Here is a 21,768-nt window from a genome sequence, read left to right on the forward strand (position 1 = left end):
GCCTTCCAAAGTGCTGGGATTACAGGCATGAGCCACCACATCTGGCCTCAGTTAACTGATTTTAGGTTTTAGTGTTTTACATTTAGAGCTACCTCCGTGTGCTGGCTCCAACATTTTAACGTAATATCTGCGTTGTGATTGTGACTGTTTTTAGTGCACACCCCTTGATTCCAGTGTACGCAGTGCATTTAGTGAATGAGCAAAAACTGCACACAGTCCAAATTGTCCTTAAAATTCCTTCGCTTGCCTGTAGAGTGCAGAGACACGGGTCGGTGCACACAGGGAGGCATGCAAGATGGAGCGGAGTGTGCAGCGGGCGCTCCTGGCCCTACAGCCGGAAAGCTGCTTCTGCTGAAGGCCTGCTGTGGCAAATGCATAGGAATGTATAGCTGGCAACGTCTGAACCGAAGCCACAGGTCCCTCAGGGTCCTTTGGTTTTTTCTGTAGGCCAGATTTGCATTTGAGTCCGCAGTAATTGTGAGGTAGTTCCAGAGAAACCCACAGTTTTACGAAACCCTCAGTCTTTTTGAAGAACATATTAGTCTGCTGTAGGGCCCAGCCCTACAGGGTCCTATGAGCCCCTCTCTGCTGTTGTAGAGACGAAAAACTGTGGAAATAAAGACACAAGACACCAAGATCAAGAGAAAGAGAGTTTGGGCCCAGGGGTCCACTGCCAACCAGAGCGCGGAGTCCAGCAGTGGCCCCGAGGGCCTGGACACTCTGACTTTTACTGAGTACGAGACAGAGGGCAGGGTGAGTCTCCCCCAGTCACATGTCTAAGGAGGCCGTGGGTGGGGGCTAGGGCTTTCAAGTAGCCGCTAAGGAACAAGGGGCCCAGGGCTTGGAAGTAGCCGAAGCAGGGGAAAGAAAGGCATTAGCACTTTACGTTCTGGTTGTCAGAGGCTTCCAGAATGATGCTACTGTTTACTGATGAAAGAGGAACCAGCTGCAGAAGTAGGGAGTGAAAGGAGACACAGACTGTGACCAGTATAGCACCACACCACATGGAGACGATTAAGCCCCCCGGGTAACTGCGGGTTGGGCTGACTTGACATCAGTCTTTCCACAAGAGTGTGGGGGGAGTGGAGTGTTCTCCGACTCCTCCAAGGAAGAAGATGTCTCCTTCCGTGGTCTGCTAAGCAGCGGGTGCTTTCCCAGAGCCCAAGGCGCCTTCTAGCAGCCCTTACGCGGGCGTGGCAGAGTCGCTTTTCACGTGTTTCTTCAGTTCCAAGCTTCTTACCCTAAAGCTCCTTAATTATAAAAAAGAATATATGAAACAGGAATGATTTCCCTAGGCCGAATACCTGATTATAATATTTCTTATTTCTCTTCCAAATCTTTTCTGTGCCGTGTTTTAAACTGGGGCTGGCCGAGGCCTCTGTCTCTCGCTTCGGCACTTGCGCAGGCTCCCGCCGACATCTCCCTCCTTCTTAAGGAGGATCGCCATGGCCGTCATTGCTTGTTGTTGGCTTCAGTGTCTCGCTGGATTTCTCGAACACATCTGCAGACTAGGAATAAACGGCACAGACACACAAGCATTAGCCAGAGAGAAAATGGAACCTCCGGAAGACTTAACCCATTTAATAGAGTTAAGACCAGACAAACCCTGAACCAGGAACCACAGTAGATGTGATGTGTGTGAGAGGCTTCAAAAATTTGTTTTTTTAGTTTGGAAATGTCCAAGGTTAGATGATTATCCCAGGCTTTTAAATGCCTTTTGACCCCTTCCTAATTATGCTGAGTTTTATTATAAGCATAAGGTGTTAGGTGGTAGAGGAAGGTATTCCAGTCACCTTGTAGCTACATACGATGCTCAGGGTTCATCACCCTGTCTCCCAACCAAATCACGCTCTGGCGGAGATCATTAATTTGATTTGCCAACTTTTGATCAATTTGGGCCTAAGAGTTCCACAGTCTAATGGAATTCTTTTGCCAGTTTCCAGCATAATGAGCCGTCTGGACAGAATTGTGAATTGCAGTACCAGCAGTAGCTGCTGAGGCAGTGACAGCAGTTGATCCCAAAATTACACCTATTAAGGTGAATATAAATCTCATAGTTCTCTTAAGTATCCCCTGTAAAACTTCATCAAGAATATGAATAAGAGGGGAGCCTTCCCATGGACGTTGTAATGAAACTGGGATCCATATCCCCAAGGGGAATGCTGTTTTGGGAATCAGAGGTACTATCAATACAAGTAAACAGTTTCTATTGATCACGTTCAGTGGTTTGACTGTCGGGGTGATAATTATTTGTCCAACCAATAGCATATAAGGTGGTTTAACACAACTTCTTATAGGAACTACCTTTTCAGATATCAAGCTAATTTTGTGGGTTGTAATTCCAGCCCTAGCGTTAAGGGTTTTTTGATAAGGAGTGTTCCAGATTCTGATTTCAGAAATAGCAGCAGCCATTTCCATAATTCCGGATGTTCTGGGGTAACAGTAGGGCAGCTCATCTTTGGTCGGGGAGAAACATTGCCTTTATCCACTTGAATGGATAAGGAGACACTCACTCCCTCCTTCCGAATGACTGCCATCCGCTCAACATAATCCAGCAAATAATTATATTTAGAACACTGGGCATTTTGGCCAGTACAGTTGGGCCAGTAATGCCCTTTTGGGGCCCAATCAGTAATAACTCCGGCATTGGCTTTTTGTAAAAGCACTGCTTTGGGGGCATTGCAGTTCTCCCATTGAATGCCATTAAATTTAAAAGGCCCTTCAGTATCGTCTTTTGGGCAGTGTGATAGGCCTTTGGTTTTGTTATTTTCAACAGTGATGGGAACTGTGTAAGCCTCCCGGGAGTTCAGTCTGGAGATCATGGCCTGAAAGGAGTTGCTGCTAAGCACGTTGTGCACTTGACAGGAGGCGTTACTTGCGGATGGCACGGTCCACATCCAATTCTGGTTAGCAAACTTTAAACACCCAGGAGCATTTCCTATACACGGTGGTTGAAATTTATACCCAATAGACAAATGAAAGATCATTCCTCCTTCTTCTGGTTGAGCAGGGAATCTGTTATCATCAGGGGCTGGCGTGAAGGCACTGTTATTAGAATAGACCTCCACCGAGGAGTCCAGCCGTGAAACAGGTCGGATCAGCCGGGGAAGAGGACCTTGAGCCAGGTATACTTAACACCGCTGTGACCACCCACCAGAGCAGCTACGATCAGATTATGAGTAGTTCTCGGAATTCCTTTCTCCTGCAGAAATTTTTCTACCTAGTCAGACCTTGTCTTAATTTGATCCCACGAGGGTGGTCTGGAATTTGTAGTATTAGGAATCAGAGGGCGAGGCGGTGATGAGATGGTCAGATTCTGAAGTCTGCGTGTTGCAGAGGCGAGCCTTCCTCTTTTGCTTCCGGACAGTCTTTGGGCTTGGGGCCAGGACACAGTTACGGCACCCAGACAGGACCCTGATTCTCTGAGATGTTGATAGGAGGATTAACTCCCTGGTTTCTGCGGACGTGGTCCTGAACAGCATCGACTCACCAGTCTCTAAAGTGCAGATACTGAGATTGTGTTCAGACCGCTTTGCCCAGACGGTCCCAATCACATGGCACCAGACGTTTATCCTCTGCCAAAGCTTTTAGAGTGCAGTGGACAAAAGGAGAATTAGTGCCACGTTGTTTGACTGCTTCTTTAAGATCTTTAAGAAATTTGAAAGAAAAGCTTTTCCAATTTGCCACATGCAACTGAAGCTGGCCTGGATTGAGAGGATCTGGCTGGACAGGAGCAGCAGGACAGCGGCAGCAGGCTGCCGGGGCGCAGGCATCAGAGCCCGAGCTTTAGGCTGTGCGCCCTGAGGCGTGTCGAGCAAGAGCGGCAGCTGGATCAATGCCAGGGGGTGCGGGGACTGGAGCGGCAGACATAGCGGGCTGTAAAACTACTGGAAAGCGCCATGCCTCAGAGTCACCATGTTCACGGGCTTGAGGAATCACTCTCATGAGTGGCCTATCATCCTCGCCAATGTATGTGATGTTGTTTTGGGGAGTGAACTGCAGTTGTGGCCGGACCAGAAACAGAAAGGAAATTGGAACGATGAGAGGAAAGGTTGAGAGCCTGTAAGCCAGGCTGCCACGCGGCTACCTGTGGTGCAGGTCCTTCCAGGGCCCATGGACCAGGCTGTGAACTGGCTACCTGCGGTGCAGGTCCTTCCAGGGCCCGTGGACCAGGCTGCCACACGGCTACCCGCGGTGCAAGTCCTTCCAGGGCCTCTGGACCAGGCTGCCACGCGGCTACCCGTGGTGCAGGTCCTTCCAGGGCCCGTGGACGAGGCTGCCACGTGGCTACCCACAGTGCAGGTCCTTCCAGGGCCCGTGGACCAGGCTGCCATGTGGCTACCCACAGTGCAGGTCCTTCCAGGGCCCGTGGACCAGGCTGCCACACGGCTACCCACGGTGCAGGTCCTTCCAGGCCCCGTGGACCAGGCTGCCACACGGCTACCTGTGGTGCAGGTCCTTCCAGGGCCCGTGGACCAGGCTGTGAACTGGCTACCTGCGGTACAGGTCCTTCCAGGGCCCGTGGACCAGGCTGTGAACCGGCTATCTGTGGTGCAGGTCCTTCCAGGGCCCGTGGACCAGGCTGCCACGCGGCTACCCGCGGTGCAGGTCCTTCCAGGGCCCGTGGACCAGGCTGCCACGCGGCTACCCGCGGTGCAGGTCCTTCCAGGGCCCGTGGACCAGGCTGCCACGCGGCTACCCGCGGTGCAGGTCCTTCCAGGGCCCGTGGACCAGGCTGCCACGCGGCTACCCGCGGTGCAGGTCCTTCCAGGGCCCGTGGACCAGGCTGCCACGCGGCTACCCGCGGTGCAGGTCCTTCCAGGGCCCGTGGACCAGGCTGCCACGCGGCTACCCGCGGTGCAGGTCCTTCCAGGGCCCGTGGACCAGGCTGCCACGCGGCTACCCGCGGTGCAGGTCCTTCCAGGGCCCGTGGACCAGGCTGCCACGCGGCTACCCGCGGTGCAGGTCCTTCCAGGGCCCGTGGACCAGGCTGCCACGCGGCTACCCGTGGTGCAGGTCCTTCCAGGGCCCGTGGACCAGGCTGCCACGCGGCTACCCGTGGTGCAGGTCCTTCCAGGGCCCGTGGACCAGGCTGCCATGCGGCTACCTGTGGTGCAGGTCCTTCCAGGGCCTGTAGACCAGGCTGTGAACCGGCTACCTGCGGTGCGGGTCCTTCCAGGGCCTGAACACTGGCTGACCGACAGACTGCAGAGCAGGCTTCCGAGGAGCCTGATGCATGGAAGGAAGAGACAAGACAGAGTTGAGAGCCTGACAGCCAGGCTGAACAGGTTGAGAGCCTCATTACCAGGCTGATTAGATGGATGATTGGGAGCCCTACAGCAAGGCTGAGACAGAACAGAAGGTTCAGGCCACGACGGTGGTTGCATTTAGGATTCAGCCGAGCTTTGCCAGTGAATAGTTTGTAACTCACGCATTAATCATCATAAGCCGTCACAGACGGAGTGGAAGGCTCAGGAGTAGGTGGAGGAACCAATGGAAAATCTGTATCCACCTCCATTTCAGAGACGGCTGCCTCTAGCTTCGTAGCATCTTCTGCAGAGGGCGTCCAGAACCTCCTGCAGAGGCTACAACAAGTTGTTAGAACACAAACGGGTTAGAATTTTTCTATTTTTTGTCATTACCAGTAATGTTACCTTAAGAAAATAGCTTGGAGCTATATTGACATAGATCTCAACCCTGATTTTGCTCTTACTGTTTTTGTGGGTTTAGAAAGATGTTTAATATCTTAGTTTCAATTTTCATCCCTTTAAAAAGTGGAAACAGTCATATTTCCTTACAATGGCTGAGGATTATGTTTTGCATCACAAGTAAACAAACTTTGATGTTAGAATGACACCTAAAATCTAATGTTCCTTCAGGAAAGTCAAACAAAATGTTGTTTAAATATTAACAAAATCACATTTAAAGGGTGGTGAGAGCCTCATTCTGTAGACGTCCTTGCAGGGAAAGTGGCCGCATTAGAGCTTCATCCCACGATCAGGCCTGGAGCGTGAGGTGGGCACCACGGCCCCATAGCAGCGAGGCAGGGGTGGCGAGTTCAGATGCTGGCAGTCTGCTTCCGTGGCAGCTTTGTTTTTCAAGCTGTGTAGCCTCCACTCCAGGAATGCCTTCAGGATGTAACGTGTCCTGAAGGAGGGATATTCTGAAGTGGATACATTTAATTTACCTCTGAAATGTGCTCTCTATTCAGGTCACATATACCAGAAGCTCTGAGATTGAGGAGCTGAAAGCCACTATTGAAAATCTGCAAGAGAACCAAAAGCGATTACAAAAGGAGAAAGCAGAAGAAATTGAACAGCTCCATGAAGTCATTGAGAAGCTGCAGCAGGAGCTGTCCCTCATGGGGCCTGTGTTGCACGAAGTCGGCCACAGTCAGGCTGGCAGTCTGCAGAGTGAGCTGCTCTGCTCCCAGGCTGGGGGCCCTGGCGGGCAGGCGCTGCAGGGCAAGCTCGAGGCTGCGCTTGAAGCCAAGGAGGCCGTGAGCCGGCTGCTGGCTGAGCGGGAGCACGGGCACAGCCAGGCCCTGCAGGCCCTGCAGCGGCGCCTCCAGGGCGCAGAGGAGGCTGCGGAGCGGCAGCTGGCTGAGCTGGAGCGCAGTGCAGCCCTCAGGGAGGCTGAGGTCGAAGGCATGGCCTCCAGGATCCAGGAATTTGAAGCAGCGCTGAGAGCCAAGGAAGTGATGATTGCCGAGAGAGATTTAGAAATCCACGCTCTGAACCAGCGGAAGGTGGCCCACTCTGCTGAGCTGGAGGCTGTCCTGTCAGCCTTGGCCCGCCTCCGCCGTGCCCTGGAGCAGCAGCCCCTGACAGCCCTGGCGGAGCCCCCCGAGCTCCAGCGGCTCCGAGCACAGTGCGCCCGCCTCAGCCGCCAGCTGCAGGTACTGCACCAGCGGTTCCTGAGGTGCCGGGTGGACCCGGACAAGCGGCAGGCCTGCGGTGCCGCAGCTCACGCCGGGGTGCCCGGGGTGCACCCACAGCCTCGCGCGGACGGCGACGTGGAGGCCAGCCATGATGCTGCTTTGGAGCCAGCTGTCCCCAGCCCATGGGTAGGCTCCCCTGCGGGCCATGGCAGGGTGTTTTTTAACTCTTACTCCCTTTCTGCTTTAATTTTAATGACTTCTCTGTGCTGGGCGCTGGGCGGTTGGCACTGGGTGGTTGTCTCCTTTCATGACATAGCAGAGAAAGGAGCCTGAAGCTCAGGCCAGCCTGGGCCGGTTCAGGGTCAGTACGCAGTGAAGCTGGGCTGAGGCTTTCGCGCTTTTGTACCATTTTAAGCTTATCGTTTTAAGTTTTTATAATTCTTTCTGCAGGGCGTGGTGGCTCATGCCTGTAATCTCAGCACTTTGGGAGGCTGAGGCTGCAGGTAGATCACGAGGTCAGGAGTTTAAGACCAGCCTGGCCAACATGGTGAAACCCCATCTCTACTAAAAACTACAAAAATTAGTGAGGCACGATGGCAGGTGCCTGTAGTCCCAGCTACTTGGGAGGCTGAGGCAGGAGAATCACTTGAACCCGGATGGCAGAGGTTGCAGTGAGCCGAGATCGTGCTACTGCACAACAGAGTGAGACTCCATCTCAAAAAAAAAAAAAAAAACGAGAAAAAAAACCCAATTCTTTCTTTAACATGGTAGGGACCGTCCAGTGAAAGGAGCTCACTGCGGGAGGCAGTCCTGCTTGAGTTCCCTCTCTGGTTTCTGATCGAATGGTTTACGGGTCGATAAGCACTGCCTGTGTGAGCTATCGCTGGAGCTGGAGGCCCTGCAGGAGGCACCTTCTAAGGCTCCCACTTGTGTTTGAGCACAACGCTGGGGACATGCTGCCTACCACCCCCACACCAGCCGGGGTCTTTGTAGAGTGCTCCAGCTCTCAGATGCCTCAGTCCGCCTTGCTCTGTGGGGCCGCCCTGGGTTGGTCCTCAGCCCTGTGTCCGTGTGGCTTGCTGGGACCAAGGTGCTCTGCTGCCGACGGCGCTGCCACCTCCCTCTGGCATCCCTGCTGGCTGCCGCACTGGCTCCCAGCTCCAGGCCACCTAGGAGCAGCCCCCGCGGTAGCCTCCTGCACGCTCAGCTTTCCTCTGTCTCCTCTGTCAAGGATGATCCGCCTCCCGTCCTGGTGACGTTGAAGGATGCACCTCTCTGCAAGCAAGAAGGCATGATGTCGGTGCTCAGCATCTGCCAGAGGCAGCTGCAGTCGGAGCTGCTCTTGGTGAAAAATGAAATGCGCCTGAGTCCGGAGGACAGCGGCAAGGTGTGGGGACGAGGGGAGGTGCGTGGCTGACCCGGGAGAGGCTGGACACGCAGTGTCGAGGTGTGGGGACGAGGGGAGGTGCGTGGCTGACCCGGGAGAGGCTGGACACGCAGTGTCGAGGTGTGGGGACGAGGGGAGGTGCATGGCTGACCCGGGAGAGGCTGGACACGCAGTGTCGAGGTGTGGGGACGAGGGGAGGTGCGTGGCTGACCCGGGAGAGGCTGGACACGCAGTGTCGAGGTGTGGGGACGAGGGGAGGTGCGTGGCTGACCCGGGAGAGGCTGGACACGCAGTGTCGAGGTGTGGGGACGAGGGGAGGTGCGTGGCTGACCCGGGAGAGGCTGGACACGCAGTGTCGAGGTGTGGGGACGAGGGGAGGTGCGTGGCTGACCTGGGAGAGGCTGCACACGCAGTGTCGAGGTGTGGGGACGAGGGGAGGTGCGTGGCTGACCCGGGAGAGGCTGAGTGCAGAACACGTTGAGTCCTGCCCTGGGCAGAGCCGGGCATTCTGCTGAGGTGAGGAGCGCAGTCTGTGCCAGCAGTGACATGTTCTGGTGAGCTGTCCATAACTGTAAAGAACTTTCCCACGTGCTTCATTTAAGCCACTTTCTAGAAACAGTCAGTTGGGTTTTTTTCTTTCAATTGATAGAAATGGATTTAACTTGTTTCAGGGTTAGTCCTGGGGTTTTCTTGTCAGGTGAGGACCTCATTGCCCCTGGGGCTCACCTCAGCTCAGGACTTGGATGGCCAGCATCGGTTTTACTTTAAAAGGCTTCAGATTTATTTTTTTAACCTGTTCATTTCACTCCATGTAGTCACTTGAAAAAAAGCTGAGCTGCTTTTCCCCGGCGAAGGAGGTTGCACCTTGACAACCTCAAATCGTAGCAGCGTTGAGCTTTAGTGAGAAGAGCTGGTGCTGGTGCTCCTCCCACCGGCGCTCCCGGGGACGAGTCTCCAGCACCCCCTCAGAAGCTCCTTCGAGGGGGCTGCCCTCTCCTGGGGGTGCGTCAGGCACGGATGGCGCCTTTCTTTTTTTCTCTTTTTTTTGAGACAGGGTCTTGCTTTGTTGCCCAGGCTGGAGGGCAGTGGTGCGATCTCGGCTCACTACAATCTCTGCCTCCTGGGTTCCAGTGATTCTCCAGCCTCAGTCTCCCGAGTAGCTGGGGTTACACACACATGCTACCATGCCTGGCTAATTTTTTTGTAGTTTTAGTAAAGATGGGGTTTTACCGTGTTGGCCAGACTGGTCTCAAACTCCAGACCTCAGGTGATCTGCCCACCTGGGCCTCCCAAACTGCTGGGATTACAGGTGTGAGCCACCACGCCCGGCCAGTGGCGCCTCCTCCAGTCCAAGGCCCAGCATAGCCATCCTGGACACACAGCCGCCCACCCTGCTGCTGCTCCTCCTCCTCCCTGCTATTGCTAAACATGCCCCAGCTGCTGCAGGCTCTGAAACCCAGAGGCTCTAACACCAGAATTGCTGGGTGGATGTTTTGGGGTCTCAAATGTGGTGTGGAAGTATGTGTGGATCTAATGCCTGCCGAAACCTGGGCTCACCCGAGCCCTTCGCAGCCCTGGCGAGTGTCCCGCACGGTGCTGGGACATTTCTTGCGTGAGTGCAGGTGCTCACACTGCATGCACTTCATTGGCATTTAGAGCCTGAAAGAGTCTGAATTCCACACAAGTCAGGGGAGGACGGGCCTAGGCTTGCAGTTCTGAGGAGAGCCCTGTACCTGGTTCACGTGCTCATCACGTGCTCTCGGGAAATATGTCCTGTGTAGAGAGAGCCCTTCATGTCTCCTGTGGCAAACAGCCTTGGGGCCCTCATGACAAAGAAATGTTCTTAAGCTCAGCCCTGCCTGAGCTGATTGCCAAATTCTTAGAAGTTACACACAAAGAAACTCCACATTCATCATATAAAACACAATTTTCTGTTTTCAGTGTCCAGATATAGAACCTTACCATCCTTCTTCCATTATACGAAGCTTGTGTCCTTAATCGTTGCAGAAATAGGTTACGATAGTTGCCTTTTAATAAAGCAAAGAGATGTAAACCGTGGTTCTGTTTCTCATGGAATTAAATAAACTTGACGTGTGCTGGGCTCACTGTGGAGCCTCACCCCTGAGTGCTCAGAGCTCCCTTAATCCGCTCGTCAACACCAGACAGCCGAGTGCGACTCCTGGTAAGCCAGGTGTTCCACCCATGCCTTTCTGTTTTACCTGCAGAGTCAGGAAGAGGTGCTGGCAGATTGTCAGCTGCCGAAGGTCGACCTCATCGCTCAGGTGAAACAACTCCAGGAAAAATTGAGCTGTTTGCTGGATTCCATGACTTTCCAGGACGTGGACGCTGCTGACACGAAATCTCCACGGCCTGTGGCCTCGGCACGCCTGCCGGAGAGCCGCTGGAGTGATGGTTCCCGTGACGGCGAAGAGCCAGGCAGATCGGCCCCTGTCGATGTGTGTGATGCCAGCACAGCCACAGGGGAGCTCACTGATGTCATCAAACATTGGGATTCCTCAATACCAGATGAAGCGCCAGATTCTCCCATTCAAGAAAGATCAGAATGTCAGGACGGGCCCCGTTCTTCACCCACCAGCCTGCTTGGCGGCCCCCACCACCAGAGCCGTGCCAGGGAGGCCGGGCCCCGGAAGGCCCCGGTCAGGATGTTGGACCTGTCTTCCTGGAGCTCCCCTGAGGTTCTCAGGAAGGACTGGACCTTGGAGCCCCAGCCCAGCCTCCCCCTGACACCCCACTCAGGCGCCCTAAGCCTACCTAGTGCTGACACCTCCCCGCGGGACAGGGCGGACGTCTCGCTGCTGCAGGCCCAGGGGCCGGGGCTGCTTTGTTACCCAAGCGCGTCCGCAGCAGCACTGACCCCAAAGTGGGCCGGGTCTCCGCCGGCTGACCTCCATGTGGAGAGGACGGCTGTGGTAGGTGCCTGCCCTGCACCCAGGTCTGGTGTTCCTGGGGGGGAATGTGCCCGCCCAGCGTCACTGGCAGCTGCCATTGCGTGTTCACCGTCTGACAGTGCACAGCCTCACAGTCCTGTGTGGGGCCAGCTCTGCAGGACTGGCGTCATGGGAGCGTTTAGATTATTTCAGTTGTTCAGGTGTTTTTAAAATACCTGAGATGCATTTGCCCACCTCAGACTCACCCTGGGCATGCTCCTCCACTGATGCTGACGACAGGCACAGCCACAGACATCTCCTGTGTGACGGGCATAGGGCTCTTTGTCCGGAATGTTTTCTCAGATTTATTTTTAGGAATGCTTCAAATTTTGTTTGTTTTGTTTTGTTTTGGAGACAGAGTCTTGCTCTGTCGCCCAGGCTAGAGTGCAGTGGCGCCATCTCGGCTCACTGTAACCTCTGCCTCCTGGATTCAAGTGATTCTCCTGTCTCAGCCTCCTGAGTAGCTGGGATTACAGGCCCCTGCCACCATGCCTGGTTAATTTTGTCTTTTTAGTAGAGACAGGGTTTCACCATGTTGGCCAGACTGCTCTCGAACTCCTGACCTCAGGTGATCCACCCGCCTCTGCCTCCCAAAGTGCTGAGATTACAGGCATGAGCCACCACGCCCACCCAGGAATCCTTCATATTTTTAACAGGTTTCACATATGCTGATTAATTTTAATAATAATTTGTGAGTTAGATCATATTTCTAACATCATTTTGGGATTTTGTCTATCTTAAGATAAAATAAAAAATTGTGTACAGCTGGGCTTACTCTTGCAATCCCAGCACTCTGGGAGGCCAAGGTGGGAGGATTGCTTGAGCCCAGGAGTTTGAGACCAGCCTGGGTAACATGGTGAGACTCCCGTCTCTACAAAAAACACACACACAAAAAAACAGCTGAGTGTGCTGCACCACCCATGGTCCCAGCTCGGCAGGAGGCTGAGGCAGGAGGATCACTTGACCTGGGCTGGTTGAGGATGCAGTGAGCCAAGATCAAACCACTGCACTCTAGCCTGGGTGACACAGTGAGACTCTGCCTCAAAAAATAATTTAGCAGATACATATTATCTGAAACATTCACTATCATTTCATGGAAAACAATTTAAACCTGAAATATTTGCTATTGGCTGCTTTAAAATATTTCTAAAGAGCTGTGGGTGAATCTTCCAAGTTATTGGAAGCATTTGACCTCCATGTGTTCACCAGTTTTGAGTTGTTTCATTTGGGGTCTGTGTGGGAAGATTATAAATCAGGCCTTAGAAAATTTTCAGCTGGCAAAGTCAGCTCTATGATGTAATTACTCATTATTTTATGACCACTTAAAAGTCTCCTTATCTGAACAGGAGAAAGATGTGGAAGATTTTATAACATCTTGTGATCCTCAAGAAACGTTAAGTTCATCCCCTGGATTAGAAGGGAAGATCGATGGAAGTGAGAAAAGTGAGTTGGTTATCTTTCTTTCATGTTTTTTTATTTCGGTGGTTTCATAGCACAGAACAGTCAAAGAATCCCGTGTCCTTCACCCGGTTCCGCGTCTGCCCTGCACCGACCTCCACCCCGGCTCTGCCCTCTGTCAGCTGTGCGCTTGGGGCCTCTTGACTCCTGAAAACGCGCCTGTGCCTTTCACACAGCCAAGGTTGCCGGCTTGGGCCGCGCTCCACCCTGGAATATTCACCCTGACCCAAGGCTGGCATCTCAGCTATAGCTGCAGACCTTGCTCAGATCTCAGCGATTGTCCCCGTAGCGTCCTTTAGGGAGAAGACACCCGAGCTCACAGGCTGCTCTCAGGTGTCTTTGGCGGGATGGAGACTGGGGCGGTGCACCCCGTGCTTCCAGGCTCTGCTACCTTGCCCGCCTGCCCTGCCTTCCCTCCCCTTGGGGTGGATGTCCCTTTCTCTGCTGTGGGTCTCGGGGCAGAGGCGCTGCTGATGGTGTGGTGTATCCTCACAGTGGCGTGTGGGGGCTGCGTCTCCTGGGCTCCCTCGTGGCAGGAGGTGTGTGGGGTTGACCTGGCGGTTGTTGGTAGGTTGGCTGGGTTGGAAGTCACATTCTTTCGGGGATTGCGTGCCTGTCCACCGCCTCTGGGCCTGCGCCTTCCTGTGGCGCCCGACCGTGGAGGGGCCCTCTGCGGCCAGAGTGGGGCGCACCCCTCGACTCGGACTTCTTCCTCGTTCTTCCTTTCTTGGATCGCGTCGATGGTTTTCTCTCTTCTTTCTGTAATTCCTGTTATTCAAATGTATCGGACCTCCAGAGTTCTCTAATTTTTTTCCCCCATTTCTGCTTTTTATTTTTGTTCTCATTTCTAAGAGTTTTTCTTCAGAACTTGATTTTTCAACACTTGTGCTAAGTATTTTGTTTCTGCTCTCGTATTTTAAATTTCTCAGAGTTCTTTCTTATCCTAACTGTTCCTCTCTCCTATAGCTTCATCTCCTTGCTTCTTTTCTTTTATTTTTGGTGGGGGGGTTGTTCTTGAGTTTATTTTGGGCACAGACAGGTGAGGGGTCCCTGTACCTGGAGGAAGGTGTTGGGTCCTGAGGTGAAGCTTGGCTCATGCTGGTGGGACAGCGGGAATGTGCTCCTGGACTCCTGGAGCTCTGACCACCCACTGGCGGCACCTGCTGGCTTCCATTTCCTCCGGATGGAGAGGGGCGGGGCGCGGTGCCGGGCGCCCATGTCACTGGGTGACAGTGCCCGTGGCGGTCACATCCCAGTGTTCCTGGTACATGCTGTGAGTGCCACTGTGGGATTGTGGCACAGGGAAATGCCAGAGTCCTTCACCCTCAGGGATTTCTCAAACACTTGCTGCATTAGATGATTTTGCCAAAGATTTATTCGTCATTGTCTTTCGCTGAGATACTCAGGGCAGAAGTGGGACTTGGCGACACGATTAGGCACAAAGACTCGTGGGCAGTATGGGGTGGCCGGTGGCACTGCAGGCGGGCAGGCAGCGACCCAGCACCCTGCACCCTCGAGCTGCGCCTGAGCCTTCAGGCTGTTCTCTAGGCACTTGCCGCCACTCACAAATTTGCGCTTTGTTGCTTCGTGTTGTGAAGGACGTGCGGTTGTTTCTCTGAGGAGGTCGTGGTCATCCCTGAGGCTGTCCTGTGTCTGCGTCGTTGGCCTCTGCTCCTCCCTAGCATGCTCTCTGCCCACCAGGCTGTGCTGGGGCATCCGCAGGTGCCTGAGCGCCACAGTCTCCTCTCCCCAGGAGCCTCGTCCGCACGGAGGGCCTGTCTCGCTGGTGTTCTCATCCTCCTCTGGGAAGGTCCAGCACCATTTTCCCAGGGTCCCTGACACAATCCTGCCTCAGTTTCCAAAGTGCCCCCTCCCTGTGGGCAGGTGGAGCTGCAGCTCTCCAGAATGGACCAGGGCCTCTTGCATTGGGAGGTTTTGAACTCTCTGCCTTGAGAACCCACACCCACCAGACACAGGAGCAGCACCGTAGGCACTCCCTGGCAGGCACGGTCAGCGTCTACCGAGCAGGCATCGGACACCTGTTCACTGCTGCCTTTGCTCCATGGCTGGCATGGAGGGTGCAGGCCCCGCATGTCCACCTGCTCTCGGGGGCTTGCCAAAGCCATCTGGGTTTTGTGGAGTCTTTGGGGGCCATGTCTGGAGAAGTGAGCAGAGGTCCCCTAAGGCTGGCACTTGAATCAGGGATGCTGCAAAGTTGCATTTTCTTACTTGTGCGGCATTCTCACCTGGGTTATGTTTTTATGAAGGTATTTTGGGGCTGATCACCCCTGCCCAGCCTATGCGGCGTATCCCCTGTGGAACCCCGCAGAGAGCTGCAGGTGGGACCCTGACGGTGTGGTGTTTTTAGGTGATGGCTCAGGTTTTGGAGCAAGACTGAGCCCAGGGTCCGGAGGCCTTGAGGCTCACACTGCTGGTCCTGTGACCCCTGCTCCCATCTCTGGAGGGTTTCAGCCACCGCCGGAAGCCATGAAGGAGAAGGAAGTCCATCCGAAGCATATGAAGGTAGGGCTGGCGGGGACGGCCCTCACAGCTCACAGGTGCAGCCTCTGGGGCATCTCCCGAGGCCGGTGTCCTGCCTCACCAGGGAGAGCCTCTCAGCGCCTGCATTTTAATGACTCACGTGAGACAGGACTAGTCTGAGCCCAGCCCCCATGGTGGCCCCAGAAGCTGCCCACCCAGCTCTGCACTGGCCCTGTGGGTGGCTCCTGTGTGCCCGTGGGCAGGTGGTGTTGCTCCAAGCTGCAGAGCCAGCCTGTGCCTCCTCCCTGCTGCGCCCTGCTGCTCGAGAAGCTGAGGCTTCAGATGTCTTAGTGCTCTAGGACTGAGCCAGTTCTCTTCAGAGGATGGGACAGAAGCCGCTCATCCTCCTCTGCGTCAACTTTGAAGGCAGAATTTAGTGGAACTTTTCATAGGCTTTCTTTTCTCACCCAGTTTAGTGATCATTTTATTGCAAAACCGTTGACAAAAACTTGGCTAAACAAGTGAGTGATCGAGTCCTGCCACTGCAGCGTCTTACTCAGGCAGTAGACGGATTCCCAAGCAGTTTTCATGTCAGTGAAACCCATTCCGAAATTGCACAGGAAGTCCTCACTTAGCGTCGCCCCGGGTTCTTGGAAGCTGACCTTGTGCGAGGGACAGCTCTGTGCTGCTGGCGCAGGTCCGGTTGTCTCCGCGGCCCTCAGGTTGCCTTCGTTACATGCGTTTCACTTCAAGTCCGTTTCCAAGAACCCGTCCATGATGATGAGTGAGGGCTGCTGCGTTCAGAGTAAAAGTTGTTTTACTTTTGCCTGGGCGTGGTCGCTCGCACCTGGAATCCCAACACTTTGGGAGGCTGAGTCGGGAGGATCGCTTCAGCCCAGTTTGAGACCAGCCTGGGCAATGTAGTAAGATCCCATCTCTGTCAGACCTGAGTCAGTTAAACCTCTTTTCTTAATTAAAAAAAACAGACAGGACTTATTTAACTTATTTTACCTTTTTAAACATGGAAATTGGAGAGATTGATTTTTTAAAATCTGTTTTTTATTTCTTCTTTGCATTTTCCTTTCTTCTTTGTTTTGAGACAGGATCTTACTCTGTCACCCAGGCTTTAGCAGAGTGGTACAGTCACAGCTGACTGCCACCTCTGCCTCTTGGGCTCAAATGATCCCCCCACCTCAGCTTCCCAAGTAGCTGGGATTACAGGCGTGCACCACCACACCCGGCTAATTTTTTTTTTAGTGGAGTCGCGCTCTGTTGCCCAGGCTGGAGTGTCGTAGCACAATGTCAGCTCACTGTAACCTCCACTTCCTGGGTTCAAGCGATTCTCCTGCCTTAGCATCCGGCGTAGCTAGGATTACAGGCATGCGCCACCATGCCTGGCTATGTTTTGTATTTTTAGTAGAGACAGGGTTTTACCATGTTGGCCAGGCTGGTCTCAAACTCCTGACCTCAGGTGATGCATTCGCCTTGGCCTCCCAAAGTGGTAGTATTACAGGTGTGAGCCATGGCACCCAGCCCACCCAGCTAATTTTTGTATTTTCTAGAGTTGGAGTGTTGCCATGTTACCCAGGCTGGTCTTGAGCTCCTGAGCTCAAGTGATCTGCTCATCTCAGCCTCCCACGGTGCTGGGATTACAATGTGAGCCACTGCACCCGGCCTCAAATTTTTTTTTTTCTTTTGAGACGGAGTTTCGCTCGTTACCCAGGCTGGAGTGCAATGGCGCGATCTCGGCTCACCGCAACCTCCGCCTCCTGGGTTCAGGCAATTCTCCTGCCTCAGCCTCCTGAGTAGCTGGGATTACAGGCACGCACCACCATGCCCAGCTAATTTTTTGTATTTTTAGTAGAGACAGGGTTTCACCATGTTGACCAGGATGGTCTCGATCTCTTGACCTCGTGATCCACCTGCCTCGGCCTCCCAAAGTGCTGGGATTACAGGCGTGAGCCACCACACCCGGCCCCTCAAATTTTTATACAATACGTTTGCTTATTGTAAAAATTCCTTACAATAATTTTTAGCAATGTGCCCCAAAAAAGTATTAACACAAAAGTAGTAGAAACCAAATTGCCTACTATCTTTACTTTAAAGACAGTTTAACAACTGGAAACAATTTTACTTTAAACACAACGCATGTGGCATAAGATGGAAGCAAACCCTGGAAGGGTGTAGGGTATATGCCACAGCTGAAGAAGTGAGGACCCCTCCACAGGCGTGGACAGCAGAGCAGCCTGGTCCTGAGCATGGAGGCTGTGGAACCTTCCCAGCCCCAGCGACTGTGCCTGTGGGACCCCCCCCAGCTAGCCCCATAGGCCACGCTGCAAGGTACCCACCGGGCTTGGTCCTACTTTCTGGCCTCATGGGAACCCAGCTACGGGGGCCCCATGTCACCTGGCGGGACCCTACTTCCCGGCCTCACGGAAACCCAGCTGTGGGGGACCCATGTCACCTGGCGGGACCCCACTTCCCAGCCTCACGGAAACCCAGCTGCGGGGGACCCACATCACCTGGCAGGGCCTCACTTCTTCCCAGCCTCATGGGAACCCAGCTGCAGGGGCCCCACATCACCTGGCGGGGCCTCATGGGAACCCAGCTGCGGGGGCCCCACGTCACCTGGTGGGGCCTCATGGGAACCCAGCTGCGGGGGCCCGACGTCACCTGGCAGGGCCTCACGGGAACCCAGCTGCGGGGGCCCCACGTCACCTGGTGGGGCCTCATGGGAACCCAGCTGCGGGGGCCCGACGTCACCTGGCGGGGCCTCACGGGAACCCAGCTGCGGGGGCCCCACATCACCTGGTGGGGCCTCATGGGAACCCAGCTGCGGGGGCCCGACGTCACCTGGCGGGGCCTCGCGGGAACCCAGCTGCGGGGGCCCCACATCACCTGGTGGGGCCTCATGGGAACCCAGCTGCGGGGGCCCGACGTCACCTGGCGGGAGCTGTGGCCCAGGGCCTTTGTGTCATTTTTCTTCATAAGAGATGTTTTTAAAAATGCATTTTCTCAATATAAAATCTAGAAAAGCATATTAAAAAGAAGGAACTGGCCTGTCCTCTGCAGCTGGAGGACAGGGCCAAGCAGCCTCAGGGCCTCCCCTCGACCCCGCTCCCACCCAGCCGGCTCCCGCCCGCAGACCTCTGTTCTCAGCTGCCTCATGCTTAACAGACCTGTGGGCCGGGACCTCAGGCAGGGCTTGTCGGGGAAGGCTTTCTCTGCTCCCCATTCCCAGCACAGGCAGCTTCACCCCACACTGGTGGTTGGCGCTGGCCTCAGCCGGACCACGTGCAGAGGCCTCCTGGGTGACCGTTGTGTGGCCTCCTTGTAGTGTCCGAGGAGGGCAGGCAGTGCGTATTGTTTTTGTGACCTGGCTGTGGACATTGGGCTAAAGCCCTGCCCTGAGCTTCACCCAGGCTTAGACGGGATGGTGTCCCCCTCAGAGAGCAGGTGGAGTGAAGGAAACGGTAGGGCCATCTTTGGAGTGGCTCATACAGGAATTCAGTCTTCGAGCCTGACTTCCATGTGGTCGCCCTGAAGGCTGGGGGAGGAGGGCTTGAAAACCTTGTAGCGAGAGAAGTGGGCGCCACCTGCACAGAGCCGAGGTGGCACCTTCCCTCTCCACGGCTGCCCGCCCTCACGGAGCCGTGGCTGCAGCTCAGGGCAGCAGGTGGTGTGGAGCGTGGCTGTGTGGGGTGGCAGGTGACTCCCTCCTCTTGATGCCTTTTCCCGCCACAGGCTTTGCTGCAGATGGTGCGTGACGAGAGCCACCAGATCCTGGCGCTGTCAGAAGGCCTCATGCCCCCCAGTGCTCTGGGCACAGGCGAGCCACACCCAGCCTGGAAGGGAAACGAGGTACTGGATGGCTCGCTCCGTGGGGGGAAGACACAGTTTTACTTTGCACCTCACATCTTTTCCCAAGGATTTAAGGAGCTTGCGGCAACGGCTGCATCTGCAGGGCCACGTGTGGGCACGTGGAGTCTAGGATTTCTTTAGCACAACCAAAAAGACAGACTGAGGTCCGAGAACCCTGGGGAGGCCTTCCCACTTCCCACAGCCGGCGCAGACTCTGGGGGCAGGTTCCCCACGGGACGTGGAGGTGCGTGGGGGGCAGAAGCGCTCCAGGCTTTTGGGCCCATGCCCTGCGTGAGTCCCAGGGGAGGCCGAGAGTGCTCTCTCTTGGCCACGTGGCCCTGAGGACTCAGCCCATCCCACCACTTGGCCCCAAGGCCCCTCCTCCTGCCTCTCGGGTGACTTGCCCTCTGGCCTTGTTCCTCCCCTTGGGCCTTTCCTACCTCCCCTTCCACACCCGAAGCCCCAGCAGCTGGACCTCAGGGCCTCATCTCTGTGCTGCCCCTCCCCTGTCCCACTTCTCCCCAGTCCCTGCCCATCTCCCTGCTTTTCTCCTTCCAGCACCAGGGCCTGCAGAGTTTGTGGAGTGGGCGCTGAGCCCCGTCATGCGCTCTCCCAAATCCCATGCCTGCCCTGTCCTGCCCCTGCTTCTGCCTCTGACCAGGATCAGAGCTTCGTGAGGGAGGGACGGACTTTGTCCCCCGTGCCTGGAACTCGCAGGGTGTGCTGGTACCCTGGAGAGCCGGTGGGTCAGCCCCATCTGCCACTGCCTGCCCCTCCAGCAGGCCCTTGTCATGTGCGAGCGGCAGCCTGGCTGGCACTCGGGAGGCTCATCGGTGCTGCGTGCTGCCCCGGGGACCAGTGGGCAGCGCCTTGCAGCCTTAGGCCCCCTCCAGGCTCCGGGCCTCGAAGGTGCAGCAGCAGGAAAAGAAAGAAGGAACTCTGCTGATGTTTTCCTGACCTTACTGTATCGTTTTTTTCACCTCTTCTCTTCTCACGACGGCAGTGTTTGCTTCTGGTGCCCTGAATGGCCCTGGGCAGTGTACGTCTTCTCTTCCGTCAGGGTCATTTCTGTTTGGACGGGTGTCCATCTGCTCAGCTGCCATCATAGAACACCCCAGTGCAGGGGCCTAAAGGGCAGACCTTGATTTCGTCTGTTCTGGAATCAGGTGCCACAGGGCTGGGTGCTGGTTTGCAGATAGCGCCGCCCTGCTGTGGCCTCCCATGGTGGAGAGCGAGCGAGCTCTGGCATCTCTTCTTCTTATGAGGCCTCGTTTACCCTGAATCACCTCCCACAGGCCCGATCTGCAAACGCAGTCACACTGGGAACTTTGGGGGGCGAGCATGCAGTCCTCGCGACGCCTGCAGGTGCACTTGTGAGGACTGTTTCCTCCTTCACACTTTAGGACCTGCCCACCACGTGCCATGACTGGAGTGGGGAGTTTCTGCAGGTCGTGCAGGAGGCATTTGAAAAAGAGCAGGAGATGCAGGGGGTTGAGCTGCAGCCCCAGCTCGGGGGCTCGGATCCGGAGGGCCGCAGCTCCCTGCTTGAAAGGCTGGAGAAGGTCATCCGTGAGCAGGTGAGGGACAGCTATGCCACCAGGCCTCAGTTTACCCCAGGAGTCCAGCCCTGGCAGAGTGGGCGACACAGACTGTTTTGTATCTGAATTTCGTTTGTGTGTTTCTCTCCACCGCTGGAATGTGGCCATGACCCCGGTGGTCACGCTCAGTCCACGCGGGATGCTATGATTTTCCGTCTGCAGCTGTAATGAGGACAGCTGTGCATGTGATCCACCCTCGCCGCCTCACTCTATTTCGAGATTAGCAGCTAGAGAGACATTCCATGTTCCAAGTAGCCCCTCCTGGGTGGTGAGGTGCTCTGTGTGCAGGGCTGGGTGGCGTTGGTGCCGTGGGGACACTAGAAATCCTGTCGCCGCCATTGTTCACTTGAGGAGACCCAGTGGAGAGAGTAACCAGCTTGCAGGCCTCATGCAGGGTAGCGTGGCCCAGCCCTGATGCCCACGGGCCTGAGCTGAGGCCCAGGGGCTACTGTGCACCCTCTCTAGACTCAGCAGGCTTGGAAGGCTGGGGCGTGGGGCAGCCACCTGGGGCTCAGGCTGCTTTTCCCCCTCTGCCCCCAGGGAGACCTGCAAGAAAAGTCACTGGAGCATCTTCGCCTGCTGGACCGGAGCAGCCTGCTGTCCGAGATCCAGGCTCTGCGTGCCCAGCTGCGCATGACGCGCCTGCAGAACCAGGAGAAGCTGCAGCACTTGCTCATGGCGCTGACCAGCGCGGAGGCGCGTGGGAGCCAGCAGGAGCACCAGCTGCGCAGGCAGGGTGGGTGCCACTGTTCACGCCGCCTGTGGGGCCCTGCCCCCGCCCTTGCCCACCTGACGCTCATCTGTGTGGCCGTGGGGCAGAGGGTGGTGACAGGCTATCATCTTGTCGGGCCCCCAAGTGTCGTTACAGTTGTCAGCTGATAGAAGGGAGCAGAAAGGACCCTGGAGACAGGCAGAGCCAGGAGGGGCTGGGATGTGGAGGCCTCATGGCCAGGCCTGGTGTGGGCAGGAGGGGTCTGTGTTGGGCTCTGAGTGCTGGCAGAGTTTGGGGAGCTTGCACTAGAGTTAGGAATGTCTTGTAGGTTTCTGCATTTAGTTTAGGTCCTTCGGGAGTTTTTATGTAGACGCTCACGTCATCGTGGGTAAGTAATGATTGATTTTTCATTTCCCGCCCTCGTTCTCCTGCGTGCTGTGCTG

General features: G+C 55.4%; 1 protein-coding gene across 6 annotated transcripts in view; it reads left to right on the top strand.

The window, feature by feature from the left end:
• The window catches only part of PCNT (pericentrin), a 127,812-nt gene that overhangs the window by 89,498 nt on the left and 16,546 nt on the right, over window positions 1–21,768 (top strand). For 4 of the 6 annotated variants that reach the window (XM_064380279.1, XM_064380280.1, XM_064380281.1 and 1 more), the window contains 9 exons: window positions 598–753; window positions 6,212–7,066; window positions 8,112–8,285; window positions 10,493–11,197; window positions 12,562–12,658; window positions 15,042–15,196; window positions 18,899–19,015; window positions 20,419–20,592; window positions 21,154–21,349. In XM_064380279.1, the coding sequence (XP_064236349.1) occupies window positions 598–753; window positions 6,212–7,066; window positions 8,112–8,285; window positions 10,493–11,197; window positions 12,562–12,658; window positions 15,042–15,196; window positions 18,899–19,015; window positions 20,419–20,592; window positions 21,154–21,349 (2,629 nt within the window). The remainder of the gene's footprint in view (window positions 1–597; window positions 754–6,211; window positions 7,067–8,111; window positions 8,286–10,492; window positions 11,198–12,561; window positions 12,659–15,041; window positions 15,197–18,898; window positions 19,016–20,418; window positions 20,593–21,153; window positions 21,350–21,768) is intronic. The other 2 variants (XM_064380283.1, XM_064380282.1) reach the window with 2 other exon arrangements.

The sequence above is a fragment of the Aotus nancymaae genome, unplaced genomic scaffold, assembly GCF_030222135.1.
Source record: "Aotus nancymaae isolate 86718 unplaced genomic scaffold, 86718_ANA_hifiasm-v0.15.2.pri h1tg000022l_1, whole genome shotgun sequence".
Lineage (NCBI taxonomy): Eukaryota > Metazoa > Chordata > Mammalia > Primates > Aotidae > Aotus > Aotus nancymaae.